We start from the raw sequence: 23,895 nt of genomic DNA, 5'->3' as shown, positions 1-23,895 counted from the left end.
GATTCTCTTCAGCTTCTTGCGAATGAATATTTGCCGCATATAACTTTAGAGCATATCAGCCATTAATAACAAATAAAGGGTGTGGATAGTAGAAAAAGTGCAATTTTGAACGGTCAGTCTAAACCCCTCTGTTAATTTTGCTGGCTCTTGACCCAAAACAGTTTGTTTAGAAATTTATAAAAACGAGAATTATAGAAAGAAGGATTATTTACAAAAAGTTGTTAGCTTTTGAGTTATAAAAATGCCACGAACAAATCCGATTTATATTTTTTTATTTAATTTTTTTAATATTCTTCCACGAAAATGAATTCGCAAATCCCAGTTTCGGATAGAGCACTCAAAGAACATATAGAATAGAAGAAACCAAAACTATCCCAAAGCTTTCGTGCTAAGGATTTTTTTGAGCATAATTTCAGTAAACTATAATAGGATACATCTAGGATATAGTATAGTGTTTATAATGTTTAGTCAGATATTCTTCCCTATGTGGTGTGGTAATAGCTAATGTGTTAATGTGGAAATTGACAGTACCGATTAATTATTGGACTGGATATTCGTTACTATTTGTTTAGATTGCTGTTTTTAAATATTTTAGTTGCTGTTTTGGCGCCCCTCGTTTCCGGCGCCCCGGGCGGCCACCTAGGTCGCCCGGCCCTTCCGCCGGCCCTGCTTATTACTGAATGCGCCGAGACGACGCGACGACCGTTCGTGCCATGAACTTTGGTATGTCTGATGTCGAGGATGGAGAGCTGGCCTCTGTGGAGCTGTCCCAGATCTCAGATTGCTTTTGTTAAAGCCCTGAGACTGTATGATGAGTTATAACTCGTTATAACTGAAGAAAGGGGAACACACAATAGATCTGTAAGGTCGCGGTGATTAACTCCCCTCCTAAATATTCTACGTTCTACATTCTAATACATACTCTAGGTTTGCACTTAAACAAAATCCCTAAGTTTTTTTATTATAGATGCCTATAGATGCTATAGATGCACTATAGCACCGGAAACCGGTATAGTAGTCTAAAGTGGTAATAATTTTTCTGGGAGTTTCTGCTGTATTTAAATTGTTATTCCTGTATTAAGTAAAAACCATAGAATCTTACCGCTCTTTTCTAGTCTTAGTAAATAATAAATTATCATAAATAGTTTCATTAACTATCTGAATAATATTTTATAAATTTGTAATATGTATATGGATGTTGCTATTTCTCCGTTTTTTTACAATAAAGAGATTTCAAAATGTCTGCAAAATTTTCACCAGTGCAACTTGGCGCCCTACTTTGAAGATAGGCTGAATGCGAAGAAAAACAATGCAATCAAGATTGTAGTACCGACTCATGTCCTTTTAAAACAGGTTATTCTTTATTTTTCATTATGCTATACGAATTTTGTAACGATAGTATTAAAAGATAATTATAGTACCAATCCCAAACATACATAACTTACAATGCGAATAAAATTTATGAAAAAAAAGCACACACATAAATCGTAATTTTGAAAAGGCGATTAGAGTATAATTATTATTTAATATAATTTATATCTATACCAAGAAATATTATTTTAGGTTTATTTCTAGTTTTAGATAGTTTTAAATGATATATAGTTACAAGGTTTAAAATATATCGACAATTTAAAGAAATATCTAATAAGAAGTAAATCATATTATAAAATCTAGAGTACAATGTCTTATTTTGCATTTCTTGCAATAAGAGTGTGATTGTACAGGGTCGGTCAAATTAGACGCTTTTAAATGGAAACACCCTTTTCTATAGGAGATAAACAAAAACTAATATCGGTGTCTGGAGCTCAATTTTTGTCAAAAACGTGATGGTGAAAACCGCATATCGATATCTGTTACCGTTTCGGAGTTACGGGGTGTTTTTCAAAAATATGCATTTTTAACAAATCGCTGTAACCTTTTTGCTATGGAAAATTTTGTATTTTTATGAAAACATTTCCAAAGCACCTTTTTACCTAGAATTTAATGGTTTAAGTATAATTTTTTTAAAATTAGTAATTTAAGAATTATCAACAGAAAATTTGATTTTTTATAAGGGACACCCTGTATATTTCTAATTTATTGAAAATAATTTAAAATTACCTTTCCAAAAATATAACACACTTGATATTTTGCTCGATTCCTCTTCGAGATATAGAGTATATAAAAATTCGTCCGCTTTAAATAAGTAGGCTTTGAACGGCACCGGCTGTAATGCAAAAAAATTCTAGCTGTGAGCATCAGTTAAAACGAAAATAATATTTGCTATGAGAGATGCAGAATTTTATAACAATTTAAAATACATTTAACCAACATCAACACATTTAAACTATATCTAATAACAATAAAAATAAATAGCAAACCAAGACATGAGATTTTGCTACAGGTATTAACATATCGACCGTCTTCTGTTATGGACAGACGGGGCAGTTTTTGAAAATTTCTCGCGGAATTCATTAACTCAGTGGGGGTGAAAGATACCCTCTCATAAATGCTAATTCTTGTTATTGTTCTGCTATTTCTAATTCTTGTCTAGATTATACGGAAGAATAAGGGATCTTTATTCTTCCGCAAATATATCCATAGGATTAGATCCATGGGCACTAAGTCAGGCGGCCTCGACGGCCAACGGCTGGGATCTTGGTTAGCTAAGTGGCGAACTTTTAAAAATTCTGTATTCCGAAGGGGATTGTAACAAAATATCAAGTCTGCTATATGTTTGGAAAGGTAATTTTAAATTCTTTTCAGTTAATTAAAAATATAGAGGGTGTGCCAAATAAAAAATCAATTTTTCTGTTGATAACTCTTAAATTATTAATTTTAAAAAAGTTATACTTAAACCATTAAATTTTAAGAAAAAAGGTGCTTTGGGAATGTTTTCATAGAAATACAAAATTTTCCATAGCAAAACAGTTACAGCGATTTGTTAAAAATGCACATTTTTAAAAAACACCCCGTAACTCCGAAACGGTAACAGATATTGATGTGCGATTTTCACCATCATGTTTTTGATGAAAATTGAGCTCCAGACACCGATATTAGTTTTCGTCTATCTCGTATAGGAAAGGGTGTTTCCATTTAAAAGCGTCGAATTTGACCCACCCTGTACACAAAAGTTTATGTTTATTTCACACTTATAATTGAATGCAGTAAATAATATTGCCTTTATTACAGTTGGGGGTTTATTATATATTATATTTTTGTTTATAATATTCTGCTGCCTTGTGATTTCCTAAAAAGGTTTTCACAACGGATACAAAGCTCTTCCATGCTTCTGCTTCCACCTCACTCATGTGATTTAAAAAGTTCTTATCATTTATAAGAGTGCGGACCATCAAGGACACCTGCGTTTAATTTCTCCATGCTAAGGCTGGAAAATGTCTGACAAATATGTTTAAAACAATCACCATTTTTATCCAGAGCTTTAACGAACTGTTTTATGAGCCCAAGTTTAAGATTGTTGTTTTTAAATATAACAACAACTTAAACGACTTAATGAACAAACTGATATAGTAGTAATTAAAACTAACTTTCTTTTATAAAATTCAGACGGTGACAAAAAAACGTGTGTTAAGTTAGCCACTTAAAAAAATGTATGAAACTATGTGGAATAATTGCCGTAAATTAGCCGTAAATTTGCCGTGAAAACGAAAAATTTGCCGCTCTTCGCTAAGTATGTTAAATGTGGATGGTTGTGCTAAGTTAATATTAAGTTAGCACAACCACCATTGGAAATCAGTGAAAGAACATAGTTAGAAATTTTACAGTATAGCAGGAATTTGCCGTTTTTTTGCCGTTCTTAGATACAATTAAAAAAAATATCCTCCGATCATTCTCTATCCCCCTGCAACAAAAAATGTAATAGCGTCAAGGTCATACATTAAGTTAGCACAACCATTCCTGTAAACGTTAAGTAAAATGTCTGAAATTAGGTTGAACAATTGCCGTAAATTAGCCGTAAATACACCATGCAAACCAAAAATTTGCCGCTCTATTATTTGTTTACAAAAACGACAATTTTTTTAATTGACGTAAACGATAACGTTACATTAGCACAGTTTTTATTAAAATTCATTAAATGGGATCAATAATGACTTTATAGTACAACAGGAATATGCCGTAAACAAGCCGTGAAATTGAAAAATTTGCCGCTCTTTTATTTCTCTATAAAATCTACAGGGTGATTCAGGCTTCCGAAAAAACTCTGTTAGGTTTTGGTTTGTAAATTTCATTTCATTTTTTTATGTAATATGGAGGCAATGGTAACGCATATTTTAAAAATATTTTTGTCAGCATACAGGGTGATTCGAACATATTCTCAAACCAAAGTTGTATATTTTTAAATGGAATACTATATATTTTTTTAGCTCAGTGGGTTTGCCACTAAATTTCTGTTTCAAAAATACCAATGTCATATACTATACCTAATGGTTTTTGAAATATAAACGTTTTTAAACTAAATTTACTGCTTATTTAAAGCCCTCTGAAAATTCTAAATTCAAAGAATTTTAAAAAATTTAACAGGAAGTACTGTATAATAGTGTCTTCTTCAAAATTCGGTCTACCAACATTTGCTATCTTGTTTGATATATACAAGGTGAGTCAAAACTAAATGTTGTATTTTTATCTACTATTTTAAATGGAACACCCTGTATTATGTATCATAATCGAACAAGGTGTTGTTTAATCTTTTTGTCTTATTAAACATAACTCAGCGTTTTCGGAACCTAATGTTCCAAGAAAATTAATTTAAGAGAAACCTTAAATTATACTTGTGTATATACCGAGTTTAATGATATTTACCCAAATTCAACATACCCTGTATTGGGTATATACTGGGTATGGGTACATATATTAGGTATATACTGGGTGCATATATTGGGTATATCGGGTGCAAGACCTGGGGTATTTACCGAAATTTCAATATACCAGGTGTTTGCCCATCACTATTAGTAATAGTTTATACCGTATGATCGAATAAAAACGGCGTCAGCGATGGCTATGAAATGAAGATCACTGTCATTTTATATGTAAATTTATATGGGAAATGTCATCGATTGTCATTTCATAGCCAACTGGACGCCATTTTTTTTCGATCATACGGTACATATTAAGGTGGAAAGTGAAGGGAAAATGATATTTTCTGTTTATAAAATTATTCTTAAATTTCAGTATGGTAAAATGCGTTTATTTTCTCCTGGAGTATACTCATAAAATTTAGCTCACGCAATTCAAGATACCCTTTACATATATACTTGGTCACGACGAAGTGATTTAAACGATCATGTCAAACATTGTCTTTGATATATTCTTAGTTGCAGCGTATGCGAAGACCTACTTCTTTATAGACACATTTCATATTTTAGTTTGTTGCTGAAAATAGTGCTTTTACTGAATTTCAATCTTTTATGTAATTCATCATAAAGCATTTTTTTCATGAGTTCTTTAAATTAATTGCGGAGGTAATTTAACAATTTTTGTATCAATACTGAAGCCAATATACAATATATTTAAGTTAATTTATGTACAATGGTAAACCAAGAGTTACCTAACAATATAACATATTTTTTTCCTTTGTGTTGTGTCTTATCTCCCATCCGCCATTTTATCCTCATAATACTTAATATTGAGTTTTGTATATTCTGTATATAATTGTGTCTATACTGTATATAATACTGTCTATATTAAGGTTAAGGTCCGATGTCCGGTTAATGTCGACATTACCCGGTTAATCTCGAGAATAAAGCGGGGTTTCCACATGCGAGGATTACTGGCGCCATTCAACTGGCGCCAGTTTTATTGTATGTGGAAACCTGTAAAATCGACTGGCGCAGGTTTAGTGGCGCCACTAATTCATGTGCCAGTAAAGTTCAACGCTCCTGTACTTTTTGGCGCCAGTTTTGTGTGTAAACAATACAGCGAGCATCTCCAGTCGTAAAAATGTCGTTTGTTTCAAAAAAGTGGTCTACTGAATTAATAATAAAGTTTTTGGAAGCCTACGAACAACATCCTTGCTTATGAAACAAAAAAATAAATGATTATAAGGACCGAAATAAAAGGGATGAAGCGTTAAGAAGAATTGTCAGTTGAGTCATGTCTGATTCTTCTTCAAAGGCCAAAATTCGAAGTATTATGAATGCTTACACCCTAGAGCACAACAAGGTGTTAAAATCTCATAAAACTGACCGTAATGACATGCCAGTTTTAAATTTACTATAGACCTGTGGAAACGGGTAATGGCGCCATTTAATTGTGGCGCTTAACACTGGCGCCAGTAATCCTTGCATGTGGAAACCCCGCTTAACCCACAACAAAACAACCAAAAACATAACCTAATCCAAACATTAACAGACTAATGGCGACATTAGCCGGACATCGGACTTTAACCGTAACATATACACTTATTATATATCGCCAAAAATGTATTTCACAATAAAAATGACAATTTAAAAAAATAGTTTCATTTGTTTCAGATTGTCCTAACTGCATAGAAGATTTACCAGCGTTGAACAGATGGACGATGCCTTTGTTAAAATTAGGCGAAAAAAGATATTATTTAGGAATATTTTTTAAGGTTGGTGAAATATTTTGATCATTGAAGTAGAGGAAGAAAAGGCCAATTCTGTTTAAAATTACTAAAAACAAGCAAAACAAAACAATGAACAACCAAAAAACAATAAAAACACTTCACAACAAGAAAAGATAAGAAAGAAAGTTTTTTTTGCCTTTAATATATTTTTATAATTTATAATATTTATTATTTCTTTAATATTTTCTTGTTCTTTAATTTTTTTTATTTTTAGTTTGTTGGTTTTGATTTTTTAATATTTTATATGCCAAATTGTATTCTCGGCGTTTCTTCATGAATTAACGTGATCATTTATTATGATATTTTCACAGTTATTTCTGACTAAACAAAAAATATACGTTCTAGTTTAAAAACAGCCTTAATAAATTTAATATAACTTATGTAACGTAAATTTAGTGGAATTTCCTGATTCTTACGAAATTCGATGCGAAGAGAATGAAGATTTAGATCGGCGCAGAGTAATTGAAAATGATGTTTCAACATCCTAATATTTAACGTTAGGAAACTCGAATGGATTCAGTGTATCTTAATGTCACAACAAGATTTTAAGTAGAAATACAAGATTTATAAAGCCCCTACACTCTCATTACACCAAGTTAGGGTTGTCAGATTTTTATAACAAAATTACGGGTGAGAAACAAAATATGACGACCCTCTCGAAAAAAGGGTAGTAATTAAGGGTGGCAATTTTAATGGAAATGAAATAATTTTATACATATGTACGTGTGTCTTTTTTTTTACTTTGTGAACTTAAATTTGCGCAATAGGGAGGGTGGTCCTTTCGGACTTGTAGAACATTAGAAACTAGTTTGTAGAAGTTGATTTATTTATAATAACTACGATTAATATTATGTATATTATTAGATCGCACACTGAAATTTCAAATTCACAATAAAAAAAGTTAAAAATAATATCTTTAAATTTCTGACCAGGATATTATTTAATTGAATCTTCCAATTGGCTCGATATTCCTTATTTAATGTTAATTAGCGTTGATCAATATTGTTGCGATGAATATAATCAGATTAAATAATTTAAGAAACCAGAGTCGGACTTGAAACTATTTTAAATAATACATAATTAAATAGTTTCGTTGCTGTTAAGGTACCCAAAACAGAAAAAAAGTATAATGTGTGGCATATTATTGTATTCAGGAGACCGAGTTCTTTTAAAACCTGAAATAAAAAATGCAGGTCCGTGTTTAAAAAAAATAAGTTAGCCTCTGTATCTCACAAATTATCAGCTAATTTGAAAATCTAAAAATACTCTCAGATAGCCATAATAAAGTGGCTATGAGAATGTGCAATTAGTTTTTTGATTTTCTAAAAAGTAACGACAGGAAAAAATAAAATTGATTTTCAAAAAAATCATTTTTTTTCAAAAAACTCAGCAATCCTTGAAATTTCTAAAACTTTTTTGATGGCATCTTGGTAAACATTTCAATAGGCAACTTTGCCCCAAACTATGTTCGTATCTATTACGGTTACCGAGATATTGTAGCACCCTGTATATTCATTTATTTATGTTTTCTTAGTAATTTATACATTCTCACAGATGAAGCAGCAAAAAAGTTTCTTCTATGTCAAAACATATATTAATAAAATATTTAAAAATATTTTTTAAATGTCAAATTCCTAAAATACCGGTACCTTAAAAAAACGATTAATTTTTACATTAATGCAAATTGAACTTTCTAAATTCTATTTAAATAAGCATATAGAATGCACATAGACCTATTTTGAAGGAGGTATACTATAATATTATGACATGGTTTTTATTCCTTTTTGTATCATTTTTGATAATTTTAAGTACTTCGTGATGATGAACAATCTGATGATCTCAATTAAAAAAAACTGCCCTTGAATAAAAGGGGAAATAAATTATTTTTTTATAAATCAGGCAATTGGCCATTATACAGGGTTGTTCACCACATACGACACGAAGTATTGCAGCTAAATGATTAGATTTTTACAAATTGTAAGTTTTGGGTTCGTTGAAGGACTATTAGAGCTACAATTTAAAAATATTTTTACAAGATACAGAGTGTCCCAAATAAATAAAAAATATCAAAGTTGTATTTTTTTTAAATGGAACACCCTGTATATTATTACATTTTTAGTTTCTACGATTAAAATAAAGGTAAATTTGATTAAGGTTTATTACACTTAAACCTTACCGTTTTTGAAATATTTTCAATTTTGTGAAATTGCAGTCAAAATTTTAAGGCTTCATTTCTCCAAGGGTATCAAAGTTTTTAATAGTAAATATTGACTGAAGTATATTTATTGATCAGATATTTTGCTGCAATAATAAAAATAATACTACCTCATACAGAGTGTCTAAAAATTTATTTTAAATTATTTCTAGCTTTGAATGGCAATAACTTGTTTAATTTAAATGGAACGCCCTGTATATTTTAGGAGAATCAGATGCACAGTTTAATTGTCTATCAAATTGCATTATACCGCTTTTTATCTATCCCTTTAAATATCTAATATATAATATCCCTTCAAGTCTATTATAGCGCCCCAACCTATGTAAATCTTATAACATGGGATATATATATGCAAACTCCCTAAATCTACTGATTTATATCTGGCAAAGCAGCATTTGGAGTACCTACCTTTTTACCCTTAAAAACCTACCCCCAACAATTATATTAAGGCCCTCTTCAACAGCCTCTGGTAAATTTACAAGAACTACCCACACAAGAATTATTTCTTTAGAAATGACCTTCAAATTTATCAAGGTCAATACTTCTTCGGCTCGTGGATAGATGCTGATAGAAAACAGGCCATCGAGCAAAAGTGGTCTAGTATCCCGCTAGCTATACTACTTACAGAGTGGCGCACCTCATTCGCCTCGGTTGATTATACGAAAACGGTTGTAGAAACATCATTTTCTTATCGAGAGAAATCGTAGAAAATTCATTTTTTTATAATTTAGACCTCATTTATTAATAATATTGACATTTTAGAGCAACAAATCTACAAAATGTACAGGCTAGTAATATTATCGTTTTTAGCAAAATGATAATATTACTAGCCCATTTGTATGCACAAAGAAAACGATTTAAATCTTTATAAAAGAGTATACCAAAATTAAATATACCACCATTATTTCCGCCCAAATACGCATTAATTACATACTTAATTATGTTCGTTAATAAATTATTCTAAATAAATGTGGATTTTAATCAGAAGTCAATATAATAATAAGTTATGAATATGAATGTCTCTGTTGTTATAAATAAGCATTTGTCAAAAAATGAAATATCATTTTTAAGGTGTTAGTTTTTACCCCACTGTCTAATACACATACAAAATTCAGTTTTTTAGCATTTGGAGCAATTATTATTAATCAACGCAAACAGTCAATTTAATGTAGTTTGAATACTGGAATCATATTAATTGGTCCTCTTTAACAAATATTTAAACAGTTTTTTTTAATGAAATAAACAAACTATATCGACAATATTAATACCTGTACTCTTTTAAAATTTGGTACATCTTTAAAAATAATCTAAAATGTCACTATTCCATGGGTATATTGATAAATGAGTTCTACAGTACAAGAAAATGCATTTTCTACGGAAACTTGAAGAGATAGGTAAAAAATGGCATAATACAATTTGATAGACAATTAAATTGTGCATCTGATTCTCATAAAATATACAGGGTGTTCCATTTAAATTAAACAAGTTATTGCCGTTTAAAGCTAGTAATTATTTAAAATAGAATTTTAGACACTCTTTACTTACTACTCACACTTTAGAAATGAAGCCTTAAAATTTTGACTGCAATTTCACAAAATTGAAAATATTTTTCAAAAACGGTAAGGTTTAAGTGTAATAAGCCTTTATCAAATTTACTTTTATTTTAATCGTAGAAACAAAAAATGTAATCATATACAGGGTATTCCATTGAAGAAAATACAACTTTGATATTTTTTATTTATTTGGGACACTCTGTATCTTGTAAAAATATTTTAAATTGTAACTCTAATAGTCCTTCAACGAACCCAAAACTTACAATTTGTAAAAATCTAACCGTTTAGCTACAATACTCCGTGTCGTATGTAGTGAACAACCCTGTATTTTTGTATTTTTTTTTTATTTCTAGTCGATTGGAAGTGTGTTAATAAAATTTAATTGTATTTTATGGGAAGAGTAATATTATACAGGATGAGTCTTAAATAAGTGGAAATATTTTTAGAGGTGGTATATTTCGACCGCAGAAATACAGTCAAAAACACTGTTTATGTGTTTTTTTCGCAAAAAAAAAATTTAGTATTTTTTGAGAAAAAAAAATTGTTTTTTTTAATTTTTATTTAAGACATAATGTCTTGATAATATGGTAACATTAGGCAGTAGATTAAATTTACAAGAAAGAAAAGACAGAAGTGGTTTTCAAAATTTATGCAATTTTTTTTTTATTTTCAAAGTAAATAACCCGGTTATTTTGGACTTATTTTAAAAACGGCAATAGTATCTAATATTATTTTAATTATTATTATTCTAATGAGCAACTATATTACAAAATTATAGGTAACATCTGTGGTTAACTGTAGTAGTAATATTTGTTTAAAAGAAAAAATAAAATAATTTGCAAAAGGTCGAATAGGGTAGAATCAAAAATTTCAACGTTCATTTTACATACAGATACAGCGACTGTAAACTAGTTTAATCAGAGTTATTTGAGCCGTATAGGTATTATTCATGCTATTCATGCGTGTTAGGGGTATAAAAACATAAAAAATAAAAATTCGCCATACCTATGTTGTTTTTGGCATATTAATTAAATAATCCGTAAACCTTTTTTTTATTTACAAAAAGGATCGTAGGATTTAACGCGATTTTGGGTGTGTTGAATTATTAAAAATAAATTTGTTTGGTTTATTAAAATGAACTAATTAATTTCGTACTATCTATAAAATTGAAATGGAAAAGCAACGGAGAATGACGGAATAAAAGATGAAATAAAATACTAAAGCTAAAAAATCCTCTCGAAAATCCTAGCAAATATATACACCAACTGTCTAAGAAGAAAACATATACCCCAAGAATGGAATAGCACCAACATAATTCTATTTCTAAGAAAGGCAGCAAAGAAGACATCAGAAACTATAGACTAATATAAGCCTACTACATACTACCAGTAACATACAAGATATTCACAAAAGAAAACAACATAATACAAAACACGCTAGACGCTGCACAAGCACGAGAACAAGCAGGCTTTAGAAGCGGCTTCAGCGCGATTGATCATATACATACAATAAGAGAAACTATCAGCCGAACAAAAGAATACGAACTTCCACTAGCCATAGACTTTATAGCCTTTGAAAAGGTTTTCGACTCAATATATTCCAAGGCAATAATAGAAGCCCTAGTAAAACAAGGTATTGACAGCCCTTAGCCTTATTTATAAATTCTCCCCAATATATACAAAGAAGCCAAAGCAAGAATAATGAAATATAAAAAACAACCTCAGAGTTCCCAACTGATAAAGGAGTACGACATGGAGGCGGGATATTCCCAAAGCTGTTTACAGCAACACTAAAAAAAGATTAATTTCATTTCAAAATGGTTGAATAAGCTGGAAATGATGATGATATACAGTGGTGGCCAGAGAAATAGAGCCATTTATATTAAAAGAACTCTGTTTTGTAAACAAGATTACAACAAGTATTCTGAATTATATATAAGTCATTGTTAGAAACTTATATAATAAAAAGGGGTAAACATAACATAAAATTTAGTTTCCAAAAATTTATTCAAAATCATATAAAACAAAAATTTGGAAGAAAGGACATGAACATTTGGTCATAGAAATAGACCCAACTAGCAAATAAATACTATTCAATAGTATTGTCAATAACATTAAATAAACAGACATGTTTATTAACATTTAATATTTTCTTTTATGGTCTTTGTGTTTTAAAACTGTTGGCACATTTCAAGTGGTATGGCTTCCCATTCTTTCTTAATTATCTCCCAAAGTTCATATTTGTTTTTTGATTTATGTTTACCAACAGCATTTTTGAGGTAAGTCCACAAGTTCTCAATGGGATTAAGGTCCGGCGATTGAGAAGGCCAGAAGTTATTTTTGTCTTTCTGGCGGTATGTTTAGGATCATTATCTTGCTGGAATTTCCACACCAGTGGCATATTTTCTTCTGCATAAGGCAGCATTACCTCTAGAATAATATTGATATATTCATCTTGGTCCATGTTTCCTTTAATCCAATAAATTTGTCCTACATCATATCACGAAAACACCCCCTGTATCTTTTGTATCTTTATATTACCCCCTCCATGTTTTGCAGTAATAATTCTTGGTTGGGTGGTCTTCTAACATATCGCCTACCATCAGACCCTGTTAAATTTAGTTTTGTTTCGCCACTCCATAAAATATTGCGCCATTTTTTATTTCCTTGTTCACCAGTCCAATTTACGTAATCATGAGCAAACTTTAATCTTTGTTTTATATTCCTAGAGGATAACATAGGGACTTTCCTAGCAGCTCTACCATGCAAGTTACTTGCTTGAAGGCTTCTTCGAACTGTTCTTGAACTAATTTCTAATGCGTTGAATACGCATTAGAAATTAGTTCAAGAACAGTTCGAATCGCTAGATGATTTAAATGGGTCGTTTTTTGAAACTCGAACAATCTGTCTATCAGTATGAGGTGTGGTTTTCTTTCTAGCTCCACGATTTTCGGGAACTGGTTATTATTTCAAAGCATTTCCTACCAATTTTTTTGAATGTCCGATGTGATCCTTACAATTTCCCACAGTGATTAAGTGATTTTCCTTCTCTTTGCAATGTTAAAATCTGTAAGTCAAGTCAAGTATATTTTTATTCCTTTTTTAGTTAAAAACAGTTTAAAATAAAAACAAAACTCGTTGATAACTCATTGAAAGAAATAATCTCTAAAACAACACTATTTCTCAGGTTAATATACATACATATATACTGCCATTACGCGCTGACGAGTATTCGACACGCATCAAAAGATGGTCACGCCTCTTATGCCCAGGTATATGTGTTCAACATTTCTTGTAATTGTTCTAACGTGTTTGCAACTAGAGCGCAGTCATCAGCGTATTGAAGTTCTGTGATGAATTTTGTACGTGTTTTTGCCCTCAGTCTTTTTATGTTGAACAGACCGCCGTCATATCTGTATCTAATGCCCAATCCTCTCTCCTGCAGTTTGTTGTCCACTATAATGGAGAGTGCTGCCATGAATATGTTGAATAGAAGAGGCGCTAAGACACATCCCTGCCTAACTCCTGTATTAGTCAGGAAGGGATCGCTCAGTGATCCATGATGTGACACTCTTGACTGGTTGTTGTTATGGAGGCTTTTACACACTGTAAGAAATTTGTTGGGTAGTCCGAACTTTTTCATAATTGCCCAAAGGGCATCTCTGTTCACAGAGTCGAAGGCTTTTGTTAGATCGATGAATGCAACATAAAGTTTAGACTGCTGCTCTTTTACTTTTTCCTGTAGTTGGCGGATGGAAAATATGGAATCGACGGTGCCACGGTTGGGGTGAAAACCCGTTTGCGATTCTGGAAGGATTCTTTCTGTATGTGGGTGAATGCGATTTGACATAATTTTTGCAAGAATTTTTCCTCCGATAGCCAATAGTGAAATTCCCCGGTAATTTCCGCACTCTGATGTACTTCCTTTGTTCTTAAATATATTCACTATATTCGCGTTGCAAAAGTCCTGAGGTACCTCTCTGCTTTCCCATATGACATCGAAGAGAGCCTTAAGATGACCAATAAGTTCTTTACTTGCACACTTATAGATTTCCGCCTGGATCGCGTCACAGCCAGCTGATTTGTTGTTTTTAAGTTGTTTTATGGATGCCATTATTTCCTGTTCTGTTATTGGGGTATCTAATACATCGAGGCTGTTACACTGAGGTATTGTGTTTAGTGCTTCTATATTGGGGTTGTTTTTTTCGTTAAGGATATGGCTGTAATGCTCTTTCCAGCGGTTTCTAATTTGCTCTTCCTCTTTTAGAAGTTCGCCATTTTGTGCCATGATTGGGCAGCTTACCTTCTTGGTTGGGCCGTATACTTCTTTAACAGCCTCAAAGAATTTACCATAATCGTGATGCGTGACGTACTCATCAGGTTTATAATTAATTTAATGATTGGCTCTATTTTAACGACCAAGCATATGATGATCTTCATTTTTTAGCCACCTGCGCCACTGTTATTAGATTTATTTATGACTTTATTTTTTGTGTATATCTTCAATATTCGTTACTAAAACTTCATACGAATATTCAAAAGCATATTAAAATCTTCTTTATAGAACGCTTAATTTTTTTTAAGTTTAAATTGGCTCTATTTCAATGACCATAACATATGATTTTACAAAAATATTTAATAAATCAAATAAAGAAAGTATTTTCACACTTTACTTCAAAAATTTAAAATCAACATTTCACTTAAATAATTGAATCAGATATCAATATCAAACGTTTAGCTAATAATATCAAATATGGGTTTGTTAGCTTTCACGAATAATTCTTCCATTTCGCATACCGTTATTCAAATACATTTTTAACACTTGACCTTTAATTTTCTTCAAATTTTATGTCAAGGGTAAATTGATATATGTTTCTATATATAAATAAATATATTTTAGTAAATAATATAGTCTCATTTGTTATATTTTTTTTTTTGATTTATTTAAATAGACGAAAATATGTACCGGAAAGCTCTTTCTATATTTCATGGTTGTTTTCAGTATGGAGAATGTCAAGGTATCGGAATTTGGTAGGTTGTTTTTTGACTGATGATAGATAATGATAGTGACACGTTTGGTTTTGCGTTGGCTTAAATTAAATGAAAGATGTAATCAATTTCGTCACTTCATAAATAAACTTGATTAAGATCTACGGATGTGTCTTCGAGCTAATTTTTTAAATTATTACATAAGGCTATTAAGATTAGGTAGTATTTATATTAATTATAGGCTGGAGATGCTATCTTCTTCTTTACGTGCTGTCTCTTTCGTGGAGGTTGGCGATCACATTGGCAAAATCTTCACGATTCTCGGCTTTCCTTATTGGTTCTTCAAAAGTTAGGTTAGTCCAATTTCTGATGTTTCCCAACCAAGATAGTTTCTTCCTGCCGAGACCTCTCTTTCCTTCAATCTTACCCTTAACTATTAATTATTGTAAGACGTGGCGTTTTTCATTTCTCAATATATGCCCCAAGTATGATGTTTTTCTTATTTTTCTTATATTGAGCAATTTTCTCTCTCTGCCTATTATGTTGTAAACTTCGGTATTTGTGATGTGGGCAGTCCATGGAATTTTAAACAATCTTCGATATATCCATGTTTCGAACGATTCGAGGCGATTCATCTCTTGAACTTTCATTATCCATGTTTCTGCTCCGTATAATAGGATTGACCAAACATAACACCTGACGAGCCTAGTTCTCAACTCAAAATCCAATCTGGGGTTCTGGAAAACGTTCTTCATTTTTAACAATGCATTTCTCGCTTGTTCTATTCTGGTTTTGATTTCCACGTCTTTGTTCAAGGTGTTAACTATCCAGGACCCCAAATATTTGAACTTGTAGACCTGTTCTAAGGTATTGCCCTCTATTTTAATAGTAATTGGTACATTTTGATTCTTTCCAAATACCATGACTTTGTTTTTAGAGGAATCGATCTTTATCCCGTATTTCTTACAGGAGCCTTCAAGTCGCTTCACTAAACTCTGGAGTCCAGAATCAGAGTCGGCAATAAGAAATATGTCATCGGCAAATATTGTTGTTATAAATCGTTTGTAAATAGTTCTATAAGTCTTTTATCGTTATTGTTTTTGTTAATTAGTGTTAAATAAATAGTGTTTAAATAAATTGTGACTTTCTATCCACACAGAACCGACGAAAAACGTAACAATATAATTATTTTAATGACTTCGCCGTTGACTTTAATACCGCAATCTGTTGAAGAGAAAGAAAAGTTTCCCGAAAAATCGCCTCAAAATAAAAATTAAATAACGACGGAGACAGCACACATCCTTGTCTTACTTGCGATGCTATACACAATATATTTATAATGATATAATTGATAATTATATAATATTCAGGATCTCTATTACCTTTAACAGAAGAATTAAGTTAGCATGGTGTACATGTGGAAGAAACTCAATCATATTCTGATCTAGAATGCCACTTTATCTACAGTATGTCCGAGGATTATGTTTACAAGAGAAAACACTTTTTTACTATCAACATTTTCTGTCTACTAATTATTTAGTCAACATGTTTAATTTTATGTCAATGATGACAGGTATTGAGAAATTCGATTCCAAATATCTGGAAAACCGTTACTCGTAGCGATTTTTACTAAGAGATATTTTTCACGTAAAAAACGTCGTAAATGTATATTTTTTTACTCAGTAGTTTTATACAGGTACGGACAAAAAGTTATTACTCTTCAAACCAGTTAAAAAATATGTAGGTGGCGCCCGCTACTAGTTGGAGTCATATTGACATCAAAATCAAATTTCTCATGTCAAAAAACTCCCAGACACCAATTTTTTTCCAAATATTGACTTTACTTCAGAAATTATTTAGAAAAAATCGATATAAAAATGAAACTTCTACACCCTGTATCTCCGAAACTAAGCGTTTTAGGACATACATTTATACGAACTTTTTGACTTATTTTTATCTGCAGAATATGCTGCCGAAGTTTCCGGAATACAGTTCGGACCGCCCTGTATATCCAAATTTCCATACCGTTTTAGAGAAAATTAAAAAAAACATGAAAGTATGGTTGAATTTTTCCCTAAAATTCTAATAATCAAAATTCAAACGAAAAGAAAAAATTCAACCATATTTTTATGTTTTTTTTAATTCTCTCTGAAACGGCATGGAAATTTTGATAAGTATAGATGGTATTAACAATTTTAGAACAAGCAAAACTTTTTACGAAGAATGTCGATAATAAAAGTTTTGCCTCTTGTAAAACAATCCGGAGATATACTGTAGCGAGAAAACATTCAATCAGTGTGTACTACCAGTCATGACCAATGCATTCGAATCTGGACACTTAAAACCGACACTATAAGGTAACCTGCTATAAAGTTTCCTTATAATGTCGTATGATGGAAGGTTCTTGGAAGGAAATATGCGGGGAATAACAAAGGACGACCGACAAAAGACCCAGGTAATAGATGTCATCCACAGAATCAAATCTCTGAAGTGCTAATGGGCAGGAAACCTGGCAAGAAGGACGGACAACAGATGGACCACAAAAATTACAGCATGGCACCCACCAGGAATTAAAGAGACCTAGAATAAGATCAAACCTACGAGGGGACCTTGATATTAGGAAATTAGCAGGGACAACTTGGACCCACAGAGCCAACAATAGACAACAATGGGCTCAGTTACTAAGAGATGATCTAAATATGTAAGAGAGGCTACACCATATTTAGAAATGGTTGAATAAGCTGGAAATGATGATGAAAATGAATTGATAATGATATAGTATAAAATATGTATCTATATATAAATATTAATATCATAATAAAATAATAAAAACCATTGTATCTACAAAATATTCTATGGAGCTTCTATTTTAAATAGATATTTTATTCCATAATACAGATTACTTTTATTTGATATTTTACTCACATTTATACATATTATGTAAAATAATAGGGCCTAAACCTAACTTAACCAACTGGGCCAATCCAAAATGACGAATCGGCTTATTTTAATGATAATTATTTTGGGCTGGTACGGTTAACTTTTTTATATCGATTAATTAATTTTATGACAAATTTGTTAATTAAATTTGTCATTAAGTTTATCACAAAGTTGTTATCCACAATTGGGATTTGATTATGTATATTTATATTCATGGTGGTATAATGTAGATTTAATGTATTGTGAAAATTTACCAAAGTTTACAAAATAATTATGTAACCTCTGTGTAGGGAAAATGCAGAAACACCAGAAAATCTCATCACTGAGTGCGCCGAGACGACAACCATTCGTGCGATATACTTTGTACTTTGGTACGACTGATATCGGAGGTGGGGGACTAACCTTTGTAAACCCGTCTCAGAGACTAGATTTTGTCAAACCCTTGATGATAAGTTATATTTCGATAAAGGGGGATACAATATATCTGTGAATAAATGACATAAATGATAATTTATGTGTATATATATATGTGATCTCGGTGATTAACTTCTCCCCTCCTATACAATTCTACAATCTCTATATCCACTGAATATTGGAACACCCTGTATATTTTTTCCTTCAAATGGATTTGATCATGAAATTCCCATTATAAAAATACCAGGCGATATCTTATGCTCATTTAAGTAGAGATACATAATATAAAAAGAACTTGAAACAATAAAAATTAAAACTAAAAATATTTTATTCCCTCGAATAGGAGAGGACTACTCCTAATACTTCTATTATCAATAAAATTAAAATAAATATAAATCAGTTAAAAAATTTAGGTTCATTAACGTTATTTTTCTCGGTTTTTAATAAAAATATTTTTAGTATAGTTTTTCAGCCAAATAACGTAACAATGGTTTCTTCTAATATTTTTAAGAGCCTGATTGTTTTAATATACTAGAATATCTATAATTTTTTAATGAGTTTTTGATGTAATACACTTAACAAAATCACTTTCAGATAACAGTAAACAAACATGCATTCGACTCTAATGCATTTCCATTATTCAATAGCATCCGAACAATACTACGATACAACCCATTCTTAATTGACATTTGATCGCGTGTTTGTCCTTATTATCTGTTACATAAACCATATTGACCAACTGATTTAGTTCAATGTAATTTAGAAACCTATGTTTCATCTTTCAGAATAATACATATCTAGAAAGAAAAATCAATTTGAACAGAATATTCTTTTTTTTTCCTTTTCTTAATTTCAAAATTCAAGTTGGACTTTTTGTGAGTCTAAAAAAATGTAATTCAAAGAGTAAAATTAAGTTAAAATTAAAAGGGGTAAAATATCAATTTGTTAAAAAGGGGCAGAATGAAATTCAAGTTTTAAGCTTTATTACCGGAATTTTACAGAGGTTAGTTCTCCATTTCCAATATCAGTCGTACCAAAGTTTATGGAACGAATGGTTGTCGTCTCGTTACACTCAGTGATGAGATGTTCTGGTGTTTCCCCATTTTCCCCACAAAATCTGCATTTGCCGTTGTTTCTTAGCTTTAATCTACTCAGGTGTTCATTGAGGAGACAGTGTCCTATAGACTTTACTTTCGTTGCCTAATTTATTCTGCTTTTGTAGGCATTCTTTCACCAATTTTGAACTGATGGTTACCGAGTTGATCACTTTTTTTAATGCTGCTTGACTATCGGAAGAGATGGCGATTTATTATTTCCGATAGGTCCTATATAAGAAATTTTTGTTAGTCCCGATGTCCTACTATTCTAAATGTGTTCATTGTGGATGTCCGTAAATAAATGCCTTTATTGTCAAAAATATTTATAACTAGCATGTACCCGCGACTTCGTTCACGTCGAATTAATCATTTGTAATTTGTAATGGTGATATGATAAAGCAAAGCAAGAATTTCCATTAACATACAAACTGGAGCAGAATCGTGGATAATCAATTACCTAATTTTTTGGAACACCCTGTATGATTTTTTAAAAAAATTCAAAATATGTAAAAAACAAAATAAATTATACGTGTCCAAGCATTTTCCCGAAAGACTAACCGTTTTTTAAATAACAAATATTGCAATATCTGAGGGGCGTTTTCACCCTCTTGGAATTTGAGATTCAAGAAACCCTTCCTTATCGAACCTCTACACTCCACAGTCAATCCGTTTGCCAAAATCAGCATTAAACGTCAAGCAGCTTAAGCAGAATCGTGATTACTCAATGGTCATATTTTATGAAACACCCTGCATAAATTTTTAAAAAATCTTAAAATATGTAAAACAACAAAATAAAATATACGTGTTTAAGAATTTTTCCGAAAAACTCACCGGATTTTAAATAAAATATATTCTAATATATTGAGGGGTGGTTTCACCCCCGTCAGTTTGGAAAATCCCCTCTTATCGAACCTCTACACGCTAAAGTCAATCCGTTTTCAAAAATTAACTTTTTACGTCAAGCGCTTCAAGCATGACCGTGATTAATCAATGACCAGATTTTTCAAAACACCCTGTATACATTTTAAAAATCTTAAAATGTAAAAAACAAAACAAAATATATACGTGTTCAAGCGTTTTTTCCGGAAACTTGATCGTTTTTAAATAAAAAATGTATAGTAATACTTGCGGGAATGGTTTCACCCCCCTTGGAACTGGGATTTCGAAAAATCCTTCTTATCGAACCACTACACCTTAGAATCAACCTGTATGCCAAAATTGAGCTTTGCCCGTTGAGTGGTTTGAGCAGGATCATGATTAATCAGTGAGTCACTTAAGGAATTTTATATATTAAGTATAGATTATTTGAGGGCGTTTCACCCTCTTGAATTTGAGATTCGAAAACCCCTTCTTATCGAACCTCTACACCCCACAGTCAATCCGTTTGCCAAAAATCAGCTTTTAAACGTCAAAGCAGTTTAAGCAGAATCGTGATTACTCAATGACCATATTATTTTATGAAACACCCTGTATACATTTTAAAAAATCTTAAAATATGTAAAACAACAAAATAAAATAAACGTGTTTAAGAGTTTTCGGAAAAATTCACCGGTTTTTAAATAAAAATATTCTAATATTAAGGGGTGGTTTCACCCCCTTAGAATTCGAGTTTCGAAAAATCCTTTCTTATCGAACCTCTACACCCTAAAGTCAATCCGTTTTCCAAAAATCAGCTTTTTAAGTCAAGCGCTTTATGCAGGATCGTGATTAATCATTGACCGTGATTAATCATCGAAACACCCTGTATACATTTTTAAAAAATCTTAGAATATGTAAAAAAAGAAAATAAAATATACGTGTTTAAGCGTTTTTTCGGAAACTTGACCGTTTTTTAAATAAAAAATATTGTAATATTCCACCCCCCTTTTTACCCCCTTAGGGGATGAATTTTAAAAAATCCTTTCTTATCTCACGTAAACATCATAAAAGGAACCCCTGTGCAAAATTTCAGCTTTCTAGGGTCAAGGGTTTGGTCTGGGCGTTGATGAGTCAGTATCAGTCAGGACAGTCAGATTTATATATATAGATTTGTAGACAAAGGTAAACTACATAAAATACAAACAAAATAACAAAACAAGTAAACAAACAGAAGAGAATATAAAACAAGTATGAATTTGATTTTAAATGGCAGGTGAATTTTTGGTGCATTTTTTCGAGTTGTATATGTATAATATTGAACTTTTAACTAACTCTGAGCGCGGGGTAGGTAGATAAAGATCTTGCTCCGCGTTCCTGAGATGGTATTTCTTGAGAAGCTCATACATGCTTACGTATTAGCCAAACGGATTCAAATATAAATAAGGAAAGAAGAATTAATATTTTTAATTTTGTTAAAAAAGTCCTGGCAATGAGTTCTGCTGTTTAGTCCCAGTGAATATCGAACAGCTCTCTTCTGGAGCTTGAAAATGCGGTCAAATTGAGTAGCACAACACGTGCCCCAGAATGGAAGGGCATACCTGAGGTGCGACTCCAAAAGTGTATAATAAACAGTTCTAGCCACTGACAAGTTAAGCTCCTTAGAAACAGATCTTAATGCAAAACAGCAGAGCTCAATTTTTTCGACAAAGCTTCGATATGCATGTCCCATTTCCGAGAATTGTCTACAACAAGCCCTAAGAATTTTACAGATTTTACGACTTCAATGGTGGTGTTGTTAAGTACAAAAGGCTGCAGTGTGTTTTTATACGACAAAGCTTTAGTTTTGGAAATGTAGAGACTCAAGAGGTTCGAATCGCACCAAGATTAATAATAATGGTGATTAAGCCATTTGATATAATCTTATGAAGTGCCGTGACGTCCTTGTTGCTCCAAGTGAAGCTAGTGTTGTCCGCAAAAAGACATATTTTACCACCGATGTTTATATTAGCAATATCGTTAATAAAAAGAAGAAACAAAACAGGGCCTAGATCTGAGCCTTGTGGTACTCCACATTCTATTGGCTTGCTAGAAGACAACGTGGTATCCACCCTCACAAGTTGAGTTCTGTTGCTCAGATACGATTTAAACCATTCGAAAAATGTTCCCCTGAACCCATATTGCTGCAGTTTATTAATTAGGAACTATTCCATTCCGTTTTTTAATAGTTTTGTAAATTAATTTTAGCTACGAATAGTTCCAAAGACAGGGGCGCATGGAGAAAAACCATCCATGATGTTATGATGACCACTACACTCCCTAATGGGGGTCAAGACTGAAGAGAGAGAATAATAGTTCCATTGTTGCCAAAACGCTGGTCCAGAGTTTTAATTATTAAAATATTTAGTGTTTTGGTGTATAGTGACAAACCAGTGTTTCGTTTAGCTTCCAATCTCAACTCTATAGCTTAATATTATTTAAAATGATTTCAAAAAGATTCAGATTCTCTTTTTGCTTAACTTTGGGTGCAGGTAGATTAAGGTAAACAAAATATATGTGGTCTCATGGTGAATTTAGTCAGTCAATACATTCTTTTGGAATGACGATTAAATCAAATGCAACGACAAATGTTATAAACAAGACTGAAAAGTGCAAGGTAATCATTTAATGGAATATTTTTGAAGGATTATACAAATATTTTAATTATTCGAATAAAATTTAAGCGGTTTTTCACCTCGACGACGCCGACGTCTAGACACGAAGCATCTTTTTACATTTGCTTTTTCGAGATAGTGGTTCTCTCCTTACATATTTAATCTTTACACAGTAACCTAGTAGAATGTGAAAGTTTTATATATCATTTTTGTAGGTAACTTTTTTAGATATTAACTTTTTCATAAAATTTAGTAATAACGACGAAAATATTTAAAAGATGATCGCGAGAATCTTTGAGAAATAGTTTTTCAGAAATGTTGCGGTTTGGAGATTCCCTAAAAAGTTATTTGATTATAGAGGTTGAAACAAAATCATAAGGTACATCTGAATATAAACTTGCACAGACTCGTTTACCAGGTATTACCTTGTTATTTTATTGATAAAAGTTGGAAGAAGCTTTAAAATAAAATGACGGTTTTTGTAAACACCACTGCGTTGAATCAAACAGAAACAACGCTTAGTGGCTTCTTACTAGTAAAACAAAGATGCCTAACAAAGCGAAAACTAAAACTATTGGCAAAAAAAAAAAAAA

The 23,895-nt window shown here is 31.6% G+C and overlaps 1 protein-coding gene across 1 annotated transcript in view; it reads left to right on the top strand.

Moving 5' to 3' along the window:
• The window catches only part of LOC115877778 (mannose-binding protein C-like), a 129,657-nt gene that overhangs the window by 69,630 nt on the left and 36,132 nt on the right, over positions 1 to 23,895 (top strand). Inside the window, exon 3 of the mRNA XM_030894093.1 lies at positions 6,471 to 6,571. Within this exon, the coding sequence (XP_030749953.1) occupies positions 6,471 to 6,571 (101 nt within the window). The remainder of the gene's footprint in view (positions 1 to 6,470; positions 6,572 to 23,895) is intronic.

The sequence above is a fragment of the Sitophilus oryzae genome, unplaced genomic scaffold (genome assembly GCF_002938485.1).
Source record: "Sitophilus oryzae breed Bouriz unplaced genomic scaffold, Soryzae_2.0 scaffold_1498_pilon_pilon, whole genome shotgun sequence".
In the NCBI taxonomy this organism is placed as follows: Eukaryota; Metazoa; Arthropoda; class Insecta; order Coleoptera; family Curculionidae; genus Sitophilus; species Sitophilus oryzae.
Note: the sequence above shows the minus strand (reverse complement) of the source record. Positions and strands in the feature narration are given on the sequence as shown.